We start from the raw sequence: 14,662 nt of genomic DNA on the forward strand, positions 1-14,662 counted from the left end.
TCTTAGGATTCAATATGGAAAAGTATGATGGTGTTTTTTGATCAAGCCTAGGGTATGCCTTGGTGAGTGGACTCGTTAAAAAGCTTGGTGGGTAGGATTGCTGGCAAGAGTAGCATCGTTTGTAGACCCTCGTGATGTTCTGCCTTACTCTTTGAATAACGTCTTTTATCCTTATATTCTATGAAATTTTGGAAGGCCAGACCCTACTCTAAGAAGGCAGTGCAATCAACGTCTAATTTCATAGTAGGCATGGCATCCAAGGATAGCATGCTCCTCAGCCTCAACCTCTTGCATATCACAAAAACTTGGCTTGCTTTAGACCTTGGTTCTCTTGCGTAATTGCTTTCTCTCTCCCAAATTCAATGTGAAGCCTCTGTGATAACGCTCTAGCTTGACCCCTAGAGATTAAAACTGCACGTGATGTGTGAGTCCCCCAATACCTTGATAATCGATCTATTGTGAGCATAATGAGTATATCTTGGTATAGGATCATCCTTTAGGTGAGGTTTCTAGTTGTGTATTCATGTCTTGTTTCACCTTTGTAACTCTTTGGAGTTCTAGGCATGTAGTTGCCTTTCCCACTGAAATAGCATGTGTTATCATCCATCTTGATGCTTTGGCATACCAAGAGTTATCTACTCTCTGTAAAGACAAATGCATGGATGGAGACAATGTCAACAATCGGAGCCATTGTGTGCCCTTTGCCCCGTTTCCGAAATGATGAACTCTATGTATCTAGTAATTGAATACTACAATGATGAATTTTATGTAGGTTGTAACTGAATCCTAAAATGAGGTGCAGTGACATGTGCAGCTAACATGCTATAATCTCTACAAGAATGATGTGGCATGGTTTGAAGGAAATAAGATAACCGCCATATCATCCAACCTCGAATCCGGTGATGTGGGATCACCCACCTTTAAAAATTGCCAATCGGACTAATGAGGGATTTTGTTTGAACCGCGAAAGCAGTTCTTTTTTGAGCATGCAAGAAATGCACATTCCATGGTGAGCCTCATCTCAATTGTTTGTATCATGTGAAATTCCATGCCAAGTGTCTGCACTCTTTTGATATTGTGTTCATGTTTAATCATGCTTAGGCAGAACTTGATAGATGGACTTGAGGAAAAGATCGGGAACATCACTACAATGTTTTTGAGTGAAAAGCATTGATTAAAACCCACCATAATTTTTTACATTAATAGAAGTCTATATAGAGTCCATAAAACTCACAAAATTCAGGGCTGCCCTCACCCTAGTGCATGTAAAAGTCTAACCATAGATTGAATCTTTACCGCAGATTAAATCTAGCAATCAAGATCAAAAGATTTGAAAGGAAGAAAAATAATTTGTTTTTGACATATGCTTTGTGCGTGAATAAATTTGACAAAGTTTTTTATAATTCAGAAGGTGCCTTTTCTTCTCTTGGTCTTTCAGTCGGTGTTTTAACAAGTGTTTTTTGTATCTTGATGATTTGGATAGACATAACATCCATGATAGTAGTGTGTGTAAGATTTAGGGTTTAGGACTTTAATGTTAGAGATTACTTGGAGAATTAGGGAGAGGAGGAGTGCCATTCAAGTGTCACAAACGCATCCCAAATAAAAGCTCCAATAGTACAATGAATGAATTTCGTTTCACAGATGTTGGCTTCCTTGGCCTTTGGAAAAAAAACTCAAAATAAAAGAAGACATCATGATACAACAGACAAAGCCATTCACTCTTAGTGTACACAACCCTCATCTAGCATAGGCAGAGAAGTTCGGGATTTTGTTGAGCTGCTTGAGGGCTCTCTCTGCCGTTTGTTTCGTGCTCAAGTTTCCATAGCGGAAGGCTTCCACCAGCCCAGAGTGCACATTAGGGTCGAGAGAGAGGAAATGAGTCATATCCCGACTGCTAAGGAACTTCTCTACCATCCAGACTGACCGTTGCCAAAGCACATCGGTTTTGTGATCCTTCATTATGTCCAAAACTGCCGGAATGACACCTGCTGTGTTCAACACCTGAATCCCTCTCTCGACGTCAGAAGTCGCCTCATGAACAAGGGTGGCAAGGGCCCCTAACGACGCCTCCACTACCCCCAAATTTTTGTGATCCAAATTTGAACCCAGATGAGCCACCGCCTCAGCTTCAACAAGGCAGAAGGTAGCCTTCGCAGTACATATTCCACCATGCACTGTGCACAGCTTTATTGCCGACCTAGATGATAATTTAAAACACGTCCAACATCCCCCTTTGCTTGTGTCCTCTGGAACATCAGACAGATGCTTAGAACAGTTAGAAAGGTTCTCCAAAGCTAAGGTAGATTGACGTTTTATTTCATCCAGCTCTCCGAACTTGAGAAGATCTGTGAATAAGGAGGTCAGATTCTGCTCTTGGGCAAGAGATATCCCAGCTGGATCATCCAATATGAATGTGAACCTGCATAGAATGGCAACCAGGCTAATCTTGAAATCACTGGCATAGCGGCCACCACCACCTACTGGTGCAGATCCTTGGTAGAGCTCAAGGATGCGCCTCACAACAACAGGAAGAGCTCCTTCTTTGAGCAATGCATGAGTGAGATTGACATCCAGATTCGGGAGGTTGGCCAAAAGGCCTGCTGCAGCTGCTTGCTCCTCTTTGATTCCACTCAATTCTATTAATCTTACAAGCACTCCCAGCTGTCCTGTAGTGCCACGAAGCCCATCTGCAAGCACCTGCCCCATGTAAGGTGAGATGAGGTTTAGCAGCTTTACTGAGTTCAAACGAATCTCCTTCTGTGAAGCCTCTAAAAACTGTATGAGACTGCTAGTGGCACCAGCACTCAAAATAGAATCCACTAGACTTTCAACTACACCAGCTGATGCTGCCAGCCCTACCAACACTTGAAGCAGCTTGCCCTCAATGGCAGGGCCTGTGTTGCTAATCAAATGCAACAGACTATGAATCACCTCCTCCGATGTCAAGTTTACTGGTATGGAAAGCAAGTCCACTCCAGAATTCACTATATTTGCAAGAACTGTTGCTGTGACCTCCTTTAACTTCATGGGCAGTTGATTGACAGACCCGATCAAAAAGAGATCTCTGATCACACGTGGAAGGACTCCTGCTTCAACTAAAACTTTCCCATTCTCACAGAGAGTGGAGAGCTGAGACAAGCACTTGAGAGCGGCCTCCTTACCCAGAAGGCTCTCGCAATCAAGCATTTCCACCAGTGACTTGCCTGCAACTTCTGCTACAAGTGTCTTCCCCTCCTTGCTTAGAACAATTTCTGCGAGATAACTCGTCATCTCCAAGCGTTCCTCGTTGCTACCTGTGACCAGTAACCAAAACTATCAACAGCCTAATGAACAAGAAAGCTAAAGAGGCTAAGCATTGATAACATGGCATTTCAACAGCAACCTTAAGAACAACTACATTTATTTACTTCAAAAATCAAATTGGGGTTGAGTGAAAAGTCAGGGAACATAGCTCCTATACATATACTTAGGATAAAAAGGAACAAAAACTGGACATAGAAGCAATAAGGGGCATGCCTAAAAACGAAAGGAGTGAATTAAACCTCAAATCACCCAGGTTTTTGCACATTTATGAACCACCTGTTACCAAACTTCTAATATTTCCCTCTGGGTCTCGGGATCTTTAGCAGCAATCAGTCTCGCATCTTTCGCGTGCCTGTTCCTTACCATCAACCCTCCTCCTGCATTGTTTTACCAGGTTTCCTTTTTTGGCACCAAAGGAAAGATTTGTTTCAATATAATGTTCGATTTGAGTTTAAGAGACTAGGTGAAAATTGGACAATGTTCACCTATACTTACCATCAGGCTTCAGCCTCTGAGCGTATGATGAGATTAGTTCATTTGGGAATTGGCACTGACCGCCTCTGCCAAATCAAGGACAACGCCCTCAAACACCTCTTATAGTGAATACTCATCCTCTTTCAATGAGAAGGATCCTACCGGGACTGAAGGACATGTTGTATATCAATGGTGGTAACTTTGAGGTGGCCTAAGCTGAATGCTATCCTCCTTATTGCTGAGGCCAGATGTAGGAGATACGAATTGTATGTAGGAGTTAGGATGTAGGTTTATGCGAAAGAGCTTCTAGCAGTCATTCATGCTCTCACAATGTGGAAGCATTATTTATTGGGAGCTGAATTTACTGTTAAGACTGATCGTCAAAGTCTTCGGTACTTTCTTATGTAAACGAAGGTGTCTGAAAAGCATATGAGATGGGCAAATTTCCTCTCTATGTTTCATTTTCAGACTCCCTAAAAGAAGAATGTAGTGGCTGAAGCGCTTTCCCGAAAGCCTCAAAGTTCATGCCATTACCGTGGCCTATCATTAAGATCTCTCAGATATGCGTGACGCCTATCACACAGATTAAAATTTTCAGCATATATGGGCTGATTTATAGCAAGGTAACTAAGCCCCGAATTATTCCATACGTGATGGGTATTTGATGATGCACAACCGCCTTTGTGTGCATAAAAACTTAAGGCAAAAAGTGTTGGGAGGAATGCCATATACCACCTTATGCAGGACATAGAGGCATTCTTGCCACTACGCAAGCTTTGGAGAAGTATTTCTTTTGGCCTCATATGTGTGTAGACATTGATGATTATGTACACCAATGTTTGATTTGCCTGAAGATCAAATTTGACAGGCATAAGACTCCAGGGTTGCTCCAACCGTTGCCGATTTCGAATCATTGCCATGGATTTTATCATGGATCTTCCAAAAACGCAGCAAGGGAATGATGCTATTTGGACTATTATGGTTAGGTTCAATAAACAGACACATTTCATTCCTGTGCGGAAGACCATAAAGCCAGAACATATGGCAAAGATATTTTTGGCCCAAATCTTCAAGCATCATGGCATGCCAAAGACAATTGTGGGGGACCGTGATCCTCGCACCATTAGTCTTTTTTGGCATGCGCACTATTTGATAATATGGGAATCCAGCTGAATTTCTCTTCGGCATATCATCCACAAACGGATGGGCAAAGTGAAATTGCAAATTCAGCAATGCTTGATTTGCTAAAATCATGTCTCTGACCGCTGAGTATCTACCACTTGTTGAGTTTACCTACAACAATACAATGTATACTTCTATGGGTAAGGCACCCTTTGAAATTGTTTATGGCAAAGTTGTTTTGCCTCCTATCCTACGCACGAAGGATGAAAGATTTGCAGCATATGAGATGGGCAAATTTCCTCTATGTGTTTAATTTTCAAACTCTACACACTCCTGGAAAGAAGAAAGTAGTGGCTGAAGTGCTTTCCCGAAGGCCTCAAGTTCATGCCATTACCGTGGCCTATCATTAAGATCTCTCAGATATGCATGACCCCTACCACACATATGATGATTTTCACCATATATGGGCTGATTTACAGCAAGGTAACTCAGCCCCGAATTATTTCATACGTGATGGGTATTTAATGATGCACAACCGCCTTTGTGTGCGTAAGAACTTAAGGCAAGTGTTGGGAGGAATGCCATATACCGCCTTATGCAAGACATAGAGGCATTCTTGCCACTATGCAAGCTTTGGAGAAGTATTTCTTTTGGCCTCAGATGCGTAAAGACATTGATGATTATGTACACCAATGTTTGATTTGCCAAAAGGTCAAATTTGACAGGCATAAGACTCCAGGGTTGCTCCAACCCTTGCTGATTCCGAATCAGCCTTGGGAAAGTATTGCCATGGATTTTATCATGGATCTTCGAAAAACGCAACAAGAGAATGATACTATTTGGACTATTGTGGACAGGTTCAATAAACAAACACATTTCATTCCTGTGCGGAAGACCATAAAGCCAAAGCATATGGCAAAGATATTTTTGGCCCAAATCTTCAAGCATCATGGCATGCCAAAGACAATTGTGGGGGATCGTGATCCTCACGCCACTAGTCTTTTTTGGCGCGCAATATTTGATAATATGGGAACCAAGCTGAATTTCTCTTCGGCATTCATCCACAAACGAATGGGCAAAGTGAAATTCAACAATGCTTGATTTGCTGAAACCTTGTCTCTGATCGCATCTCAAACTGGGAGAAGTATCTACGACGTGTTGAGTTTACCTACAACAATACAATGTATACTTCTATGGGTAAGGCACCCTTTGAAATTGTTTATGGCAAAGTTGTTTTGCCTTCTATCCTACACACAAAGGATGAAAGATTTGCAGCAAATGAGTATGTCAGGGATCTAGATACTGCCTTTTCGCAGGTCACAACAGCCATAGAGAGATCCCAGGAAAAGCATAAGAAAGCTGCAGATAAACATCGGAAACAATTGCAATTTAAGGAGGGTGATTGGGTTTTATTGAAATTTAAAAAAGCTCGCCTACGTAAGAAGACTGGCAAAGAGCAAATGTATGCCAAGCTATCTTGCAGGTATTATGGACCATTTCACATCTTGGAGAAGATCAATGAGGTAGCTTTTCGATTGGTATTACCAGATCATCGGCGGACACATAATGCCTTTTATGTCAGTCTCTTGAAACCATATGTTGGTCCTGATCCTCTGGAACCGATAGTCGAGGACCAACCTAAGATTGATGAACTAGAAGAAATCTTGTAGCCTGAGCAGATTGTCTTTCACAAAGAACGAAAAGCGCCTCCTGGCAAGCTTGTTCGGAGATATCTGGTCAAATTCAAAAACTACTCGGTAGTTGATGCAAAGTGGGTTGAGGAAGAATCTTTTAAGAAGTACCCGGATCTCCTTACTGCATATATGGATGCTTTTCAGTTGCGAACAACTGATTAGAAACCGAGGGGGATGTCACAATCCTCCAGAGATCTGTGACATGCAGAAGGATTTCCTTGAGCATGATGAATTCACCCATAGGATTTCTTGGAGCATGATGGATTCACTCATATAAGAGCTTGTGACTCTAATGAGTCATTAGGGTTGGTGACTCTAAGTCAGTAAGAAGAGTTGGTGACTCTGACTACTCAATTTATGCACTCATGCAAGGGTTGGTGACCTAGTGAGTGTGTTAACTCATGAAAGAGTTGGCGACTCTATTCAGTGAGAATGTAAACTCATGGAAGGGTTAGTGACCCTAGTGAGTGTGTAAACTCATGAAAGAGTTGGTGACTCTGTTCAATGAGTATGTGAACTCATGGAAGGGTTGGTGACCCTAGTGAGTTAACTGGACTCATGGAAGGGCAGTTGCTCTACTGAGTCCAGTATTTGGATCCAGCATGAGTGGTGCCCATGGTCGCGACTGTTTTGGTGTACAAGATGGCAAGTTGAGGCTCGCCTACAAAAGATCTCTGAGTTGTCCGCGCGCTGGGCAGCTACCAACAATCTTGCATACTAGAGTGGATGCCTCTAATGATGCAACAGTGGTAGCGAGAAGCTGAAGGCCCACTTCAGAAAATCATAAGCAAGTTACGGCAATCTCGGTCGGGGTTGACGGAGCGGCTGCCATAGAGTCCTCCTGAGGGTGAAGACCAGAAAAAGCCAAGGCTTGCCGATAGGAGAAAGCCCCTAGAACTGAGAAGACTGCCTCAAGACGACGGAGGAGGCGGGGTGGCAATGAGGAAGGCAAGGGGGGGAGGGGCAGAGGCGGCCGGGGAGGGGGGGGCGGGGGTCGGAGGCACAAAACTCAAAAGGGAGGTAGAGAGCAGATCGCACTACGGCTTTCCCCCCTGAGGTAACTTTATTACCAACAGAGTAATCTCTTGTATAAGATGCAGGTGCCTAGGAGTTCCACTCCTCTGCCAGCATCAGATTTATCCAAATCTATGAAAAACAAAGTAATCCAAGCTCTTGGTCACCAACCAGAGCAAAGCAGTCACCAACAGCTCAATAAAGAAAGCAAGCCCTCGGTCACCAACCAGGGCCAAAGCAGTCACCAATTGCTTTCCAATGAAACCAAGCGCACGGGCACCAACCAGGGCCAAACAATCACCAACTGTTTCCTTGATTTCTCGGCTGTCCACACAATTGTGCAATACATCAGCCCCAAATAGGCCCAAACAGCACTTAAGCCAAATCGCTTGGCAGCCAGAGAGTAGGGTTAAAGCCAGGCACAAACTGTATCGGCTCCATCCCAAGAAAACCCTTGGTACCTTGCTGAATTTCGCTGTAAATTAGCACAGCCAGCCAGTAGATTAACAAGAGAAGATGTCGACCAGCCGAGTTGGGTTCTCCAATTTCTTGCGGCTGGCCACTGACAGCCTGACCTTCTTCTTACCTCTCCGGATGGTGATCTTATCCACATCCCAATCTTGCTTAATCCGTGCCTACCGGAGCCATGGTCTGCCTAGTAACATCGGGTAGACACCTTTGATGTCATCCATCCTGAGCACCACTACTGCTCTTTGGAAGGTGAATCCCAAGGCTTCCATTATCAGCTCGCGGATCAATCTGAGCGGCTGTACTCTACGCTGATCTGCCATTTTTACCACGAATGGGACTAGATCCCAGCTACTCAATCCCAATTTTCAGCATGTCGTATCCGACACAATGTTGACTCCTAATCCTCCATCCAACAGTACCTCTGCTGGGTGAAAGCATGATAAGGTGGTACACTTTCTACCAATTGTATTGGTTGCTACCACACTTGAAGACAACCAATATTAGTGGATTTAATATCATCATAAGATGTATTTAGCAATTTATCTAGTGCCTTTTAGATATAATAAATGTGAAACAAGATTAAACAACCATGTCTTAATTCTCTAACTCTGCATAAAAGTGTTTCACAACCAGTTGTATACCATTGTCCAGAACACAGGTTTTCAGTCCACCTTATCATACTTTCACCTTGCTATGTCCATTCCAGACAGCTTGACCTCAATCATCAGGATGTAGATTGGAGCTTCCTTTCAGCGGAGTTGGATTTTCAGACTCCGTTTCATCAATGTGCTTGGTTTCCAAAACCTAGGATGGGCTAGTCCTCTCCTCTTGGGGCATTAGTTGGCATATGAACTACTCTCTGAAATTCGGCACTAGGGTTAGAAACTACTCCACCGACATATGGATCTGTTGTTTCTTTAGATCTTCCCATTGATCATACGGTAGAGTTTCTCCCTCCGCGACCCTAATCAACCTTTCTTCCCTCCTTGGTGCCCGAGGGCTTACTATGTCCCGTGTCTTTGACACTTCTCCCCCCTAATCCGTGACTTGTTGGATAGGATCATCAAATTGTACTATGACCTTAGCTTCTTGCTGATTTATCGGCCATGGCCTTTCCGGCACCTTCTTCCGAAGCGCTTCTCAAGCTTGCTACTTCTGTATCCAATCGGACACCTGCGTCTGCTGATCCTGCCATGTGACCACCTTTTGCTTCCCTTTCTTATTCGAGGTCGGATCTTTCTCCACCTTTGGAGTCTCGGGTTGCATTGACCTTGTCACCGCCATGGCTAACGATTCAGCCTCCTCTATGGTCGGGCTATCTACTGCCTGCTTCTTCAGAGCTGTAATTCCCACGACATTCACCACCGGTGGGTTGGAGGGTCCACCTCGGCTCTATGTTTCTTCCAAATTTCACAGTCAGACTTTCGATGAACCGGTGCATGGCAATAGAAACACGCGAAAATTCAGAGTAGGGCGCTGTGCACCTGGGACATCCATGGAAGCAAAATTTCTTCTTGGGCGAAATGGAGGCCTTCTGTATGGTTCCTGCGGAGCCATCTGTGTTGAATTGCCGCCACCACTGGGGCCACTATAGCAATTGGTTGAGATAATCTCCTTCCATTGTATCTGCAAGCATCAGTGTGGTGCGTGGCAGTTCTGAAAATGGCACACCAGAGCGCATTTAAGCTGCATTCCTGGCCGTGATTCTGACATCTCACACACCAAGTTCCCAATCGGACTTCTTGAGGGGACTTCGCTCCTTCACTGGACAACTGAGCCATGGCCGCACCCAGTTCCTTGACCGCTTTCCCTGCCTTCTTGCTCTTTGACCATGTCTTGCGGTTTTCCTTCTCATCCTCCGATTTTTCACTTGAATCTCAAACATCAAAATCTCCCTTGCCCTTGCCCTTGCCCTTGCCCTTGCCTTTGCCGCCTTTGACAAATGTCAGTAACACTCTCTCCGCCCTGAGTGCTCAGTCCACCAGCTGCTTCAGAGTCAGAGTTGTGAGATCCGCACCAGCAACTGTCCTTTTTAGTTGCTTACTCAATCCCTTTATGATGTAGGAATTGAGGATCTCTCCTGCTGGCCAATTCACCGCATCCAGTTTTCGGAGGAGCTTCTGAAACTTTGCTGCATGGTCTTCCACCATCAACTTCTTCTGATTCATCCGACATAGCTTATCCAACACATGCATGGAGGTCTCGTCCTCCCAAAATCTCTAGAGAAATGCATCCGCGATTGTGTCATAGGTCGGAAAGTGAGCATACTCACAGTGCGCAACCCACAGTGCTGCACTCTTTTGTAAGGTTGGTACAAAAGTTGCTTTCTTCAGATTCTGATCAATCGGCCCGGGGATATTCACAAGCCAAGCACTGTCAAAAAGAAGAATGCGTGCATCCGCATCCTCCGAGGATTTCCCGAAGAATTTTGGATACTTTAGCGTGTCAACTGGTCGTGGCATGTTGTAGTGATGAAATTGAGGAGGGGGTGGTAGGGACGGGGGTTGTGGTGGGTTTGCGTGGCAGGTTATTCCCGACGTCCGGAGAGGATGGACGAGTTACAGACTCTTCGTCCTCCTCCACATGTGATAATTCACAGCTGGATTTGGCAAACGGAAGTGCCTAAGCATGTAGACACGCTAAATAGCGCTACTCACGTGCTAACATGGGCTCTCTTGGCCATGCAAGGAATAATGGAATCAAAATAAAAGAAAATTACATAGACAGCAAAACAGGCAGAACAAGGAAGACGCATGTGGTTGCGAAAGTGTTATCTGGTGACCGCTGCTCAATAATCTACTGAGTTTTCACTGGTTATGTGTCACGGCCCTGTGAATTTGTGCAGCGGAGGTGTGAGCATGGTGGACAGTGCGCAGGACACAAGTGTGTAGGACAATGGTTATATGTTCACACTTGGGGACACTAATCTTGAAGTTTCCCTTTTATAACCCCATGTGGGGGACAAAGGACTTGATTGATCATACTGGCTAGACAACAACAGCCATTGTTCTAATTTCCATTACAAGTTTATACTGCTAAAGGCGTAGATACAAAAAGACGACGAGTTCGTTACAAGTGCCCGATTGGCCACGATTGTGGTGTTCCGACCTGTCTGTTTGTCCACTTGTCCGGTTGTCCGGCCCCAGCACTCTGCACCACTTGGCGGGCTTTCCAGTGGATCCCGAGGGACACTCCAGTTCGCTATCTTGGATGCCAGGTGGGCATCGACATCTCTCCTGAGCAACAACTCGCCCCTCTTCTTCTGAGTATTCGGAAGAAGCTTTTGCACTGGAGTTCTACGAGGCTCTCCCTAGCTGGTAGAGTGGTGGTGGCAAACCAGGTTCTTCTTGCCACCATGTGGTACATCACTTCATGCTCGGCCTTCTCTCGAGCGTGTATTGGCCAAGTACAACGGTTGATCCGGAACTTCTTATGGGCCGGCAGTGAGACAGGAGGCTTGCCAGGGCCAAGGTGGCATGGAAAGTGATCATTCAACCATGACGTAGAGGGGGGCTAGGCATCATTGACCCTACTATTCAGAGTCGTGCCTTGCTGGGCAAGCTGATTGTTAAGAGGACTCCTTCCCGGTGGTGAGCCTTGGAAGGACTTCCTCTTGGCCCGGATTTCAGCCTGCACCCCGAGTCTAGGGGGCCCTTGGCCGTAGAGTACCAAATGGATCTTCACATAGATGCGGCCCACGGTTTTAGCCCAGCCTTTGAGGACAGATTTGCAGCCAGTTTACTTTGAGCTTGGGATCACCTTAAGCCAGCCCTTAGGCACATAGCTCCGGTAGCCTCAAAGGAGCGGCCTCGGCAACCATTGGTCTGGAACCCCGTGACCCATTTACCCAGTGGCCACATGTTGGGGACCCGACCTCATGTATCATGGGTCGCATTGAGCATAGGACCAGCTAGTTCCTTTGGAGATTGGATTGCACACGGGCAGTTACCCCGAGAGGTGCAAGAGAGGCCTGACAGGGATCCGCGGTAGAGACAGACTCAGCATCGACATCGACTATGCTATCCCTCAAGAATGGCTGACTCTTATCCCAGACCCGACTCCCCCAATGTGGCTAGGCGTGTTTACCAGGCATGATATTCTTGTGACAGTCCACAGAGCGGCTGAGGGCAGTGTCTGCTCACTTTTTCTACTGGATCCCATGGTAGATTAGAGAGATCTGAGCCCCCCTTGGAGGATTTCGGAGCCTGCACCTTACAAAGGGTGAGGGTGAATGGATTTCAAGCACAAAAGTGGCACATAGACCCACCACCAGCCAAGGTGGCCAAGGAGAGATTCTGGCGGCTATGGATATGGGAGTGTCGACCTCTCACGCGCCTCCACCAGTGGGACCCGAGCGAGTGGACTTGGCATGATCCCGTTGATTGGGAGGAGGCTTGGGATGTCCCCTTCTTTGCGTATGCAACGCGGCTAGGCCGCAGGATCCATATGCCAGAGATTGATGGCACCCCAGTAGCAGCAGTACATTGGCAGTCACAAGGCCTCTCACAGTGCTTTCTCTCCGATTTTTGGAAGAGGCTCTGGATAGTTTTCGGCCTCGAAAGATCACCCTCTTTCTCCAGTTGATGGCACAAAGAAGCTTGGCGGTGGGCACGTGGTTGGCCATTGGAGGTCGACTAGCAACTTGCACGAGGTACAATCACCCTCAAGAGTCTCAACGACATTGTCTTTGGGATTTCCCGAAGGCTCAGCAGGTTTGGCAGCGGATTCTCCGCATCTTCATGATGGATAGGGCCTTGACCCGGATCATTACTTGAACACCATCGCTTGGGCCCCAGAGGCTAGGGTGGCCAAGGCTTACGAGGAGGATGATAGGGGGCTAGCCCTTCAGGTCTCTCAGCTCCGCATTTCAACAGTACCAGTCCCAACCCCATCTACAGAGACCACTAGAGACCAAGCTCATGTCAAAGATGGGAGATTTGCAGTAGTATTGCAGCCTAGCACATATGGCGGGCTAGATGCAACGAAGCCATCGAGGGTACCCACACTCCGCCTGCGGAGTCCATCAGGAGCATTTGGCTCAACATCATTCATACCCTCTGCAGTGAGTGGGGAAAGTTGCAGGGTGGCTCTTATTGCATGCAGAAGCGGCGAGAAGCTTTCTATGAGGCTCTGGCGGCCTAGCCCTTTTCTCACAGATAGCGGAGGTGATCCCACTAGGCATTAGAGACCACCCGAGTGGTTATTTCCCCCTCCTCCCCCTGTATGAGATAGCCTTCTCCTCATAGAACGGCCAGCCGGAGGAGAAGTGCATCTTTCTCAACCCCTTTTAATTACCTGACCCCCACCCTATACATGAGGCGAGGTTGCATCTAGCCCTTTGTGGTTGTATTTAGCCCATTGTGGCTGTTTCTCATTAACTAACAGAAGGATCTATTTCTCAGAAGAAAAAAAAAGTTACCTGGGGGGGGGGGGGCGGGGAGGCGGGCCCAACTTCAGTCCCTAGTGCTATGTCATGTGCAAGATTATCTTATGTGGTTCCAAGATGTATATGTTTATGATGCCTGTGATAGATGTATTGATTCATGCGATGGATGTTGAATGTATGTTGTGATTTGGGGCCACTGAATTTCTGTGTTCGCGTGCCCTCTTGTGACATACGGTCATCTGGATCAGCAAAACAAGCATGGGAGTCACAACACTGGATAACATGTATCAAATAGGCAAGGGTTGCCTATCTCAAGAGGTAGCTTGACATTCTTGAGATGCATGAGGGAGACTCCATGATAGAGCATCTTACGACTTCAAAGAACAACTATTGAATATAGCATCTTGTTACAAATACTTAGAATTCTTTGCGGCCTCCTTACCTTGGGTTTCACACCTTTCTTAATCTCTCCATGAGGGGTGGTAGAGATTCAGTCTCTTTTGATGAGCTTGTGGGCTTGCTTCTACAAGAGGAGCTAACTAGGGCTAATCGCTCTCATGGTGGTGAACACGCTTTTGCACTGAAGGATAAAGGCAAAACAAAGGCAAACATAAGAAAATCGGTTACCAAGGGTGATATTTCTTCCAAGGGTGATGGCCTCAAAGAGCAAGAAGAAGAAAGGGAAATGCCACTTCTGCCATAAGCCAGAGCACTATATCAATGAGTGCAACAAGAGGATTAGATAAAGAGGAGAAGAAGGATGTAGGCAAGGAGTTAGGCAATGTGGTGGATTCTTCGAATGACAAAAACGAGAATTCAGCCAACCTTGTGGAGGATGATTGGATGTTTTGGACCATAGAGGTCAATGATGAGTTGTCTCTAAGATGAGTCAACTTGTTTGGTACATAGACAGTGGAGCTTCTAGGCATATCACTTCCACACACGATGTTTTCAGCTCCATGCAGGTTGTGGATAATGGAAGGAGTGTCTCATGTCTAGATCACTCTTCATACCGTGTAAAAGGCATAGGCAAGGTGCCGTTGGTGCTTGCCAATGGCAAGCAAAATCAAATGAAAGATGTGCTTTATGTGCCAAGCATAAAGAAGAACTTGGTGTTAGTGTCTTCTATTGCTATGCAAGGTTTGCATGTGGAGTTCAAGGGTGAAAAGTGTCTCATCAAAGACCATTCCAATGG

At 45.8% G+C, this 14,662-nt stretch overlaps 1 protein-coding gene across 2 annotated transcripts in view; it reads right to left on the bottom strand.

Moving 5' to 3' along the window:
- Positions 1-1,596: 1,596 nt before the first annotated feature.
- The window catches only part of LOC147616838 (U-box domain-containing protein 44-like), a 76,461-nt gene continuing 63,395 nt past the window's right edge, over positions 1,597-14,662 (bottom strand). Inside the window, exon 3 of one of the 2 annotated variants that reach the window (XM_086776475.1) lies at positions 1,597-3,296. In XM_086776475.1, the coding sequence (XP_086632601.1) occupies positions 1,741-3,296 (1,556 nt within the window). In that variant the 3' untranslated portion in view covers positions 1,597-1,740. Of the gene's footprint in view, positions 3,316-14,662 lie in introns of both variants that reach the window. The other variant, XM_086776476.1, reaches the window with a different exon arrangement.

Source organism: Cibotium barometz, chromosome 37 (genome assembly GCF_041138505.1).
Source record: "Cibotium barometz isolate CiBa-2024 chromosome 37, ASM4113850v1, whole genome shotgun sequence".
NCBI lineage: Eukaryota > Viridiplantae > Streptophyta > Polypodiopsida > Cyatheales > Cibotiaceae > Cibotium > Cibotium barometz.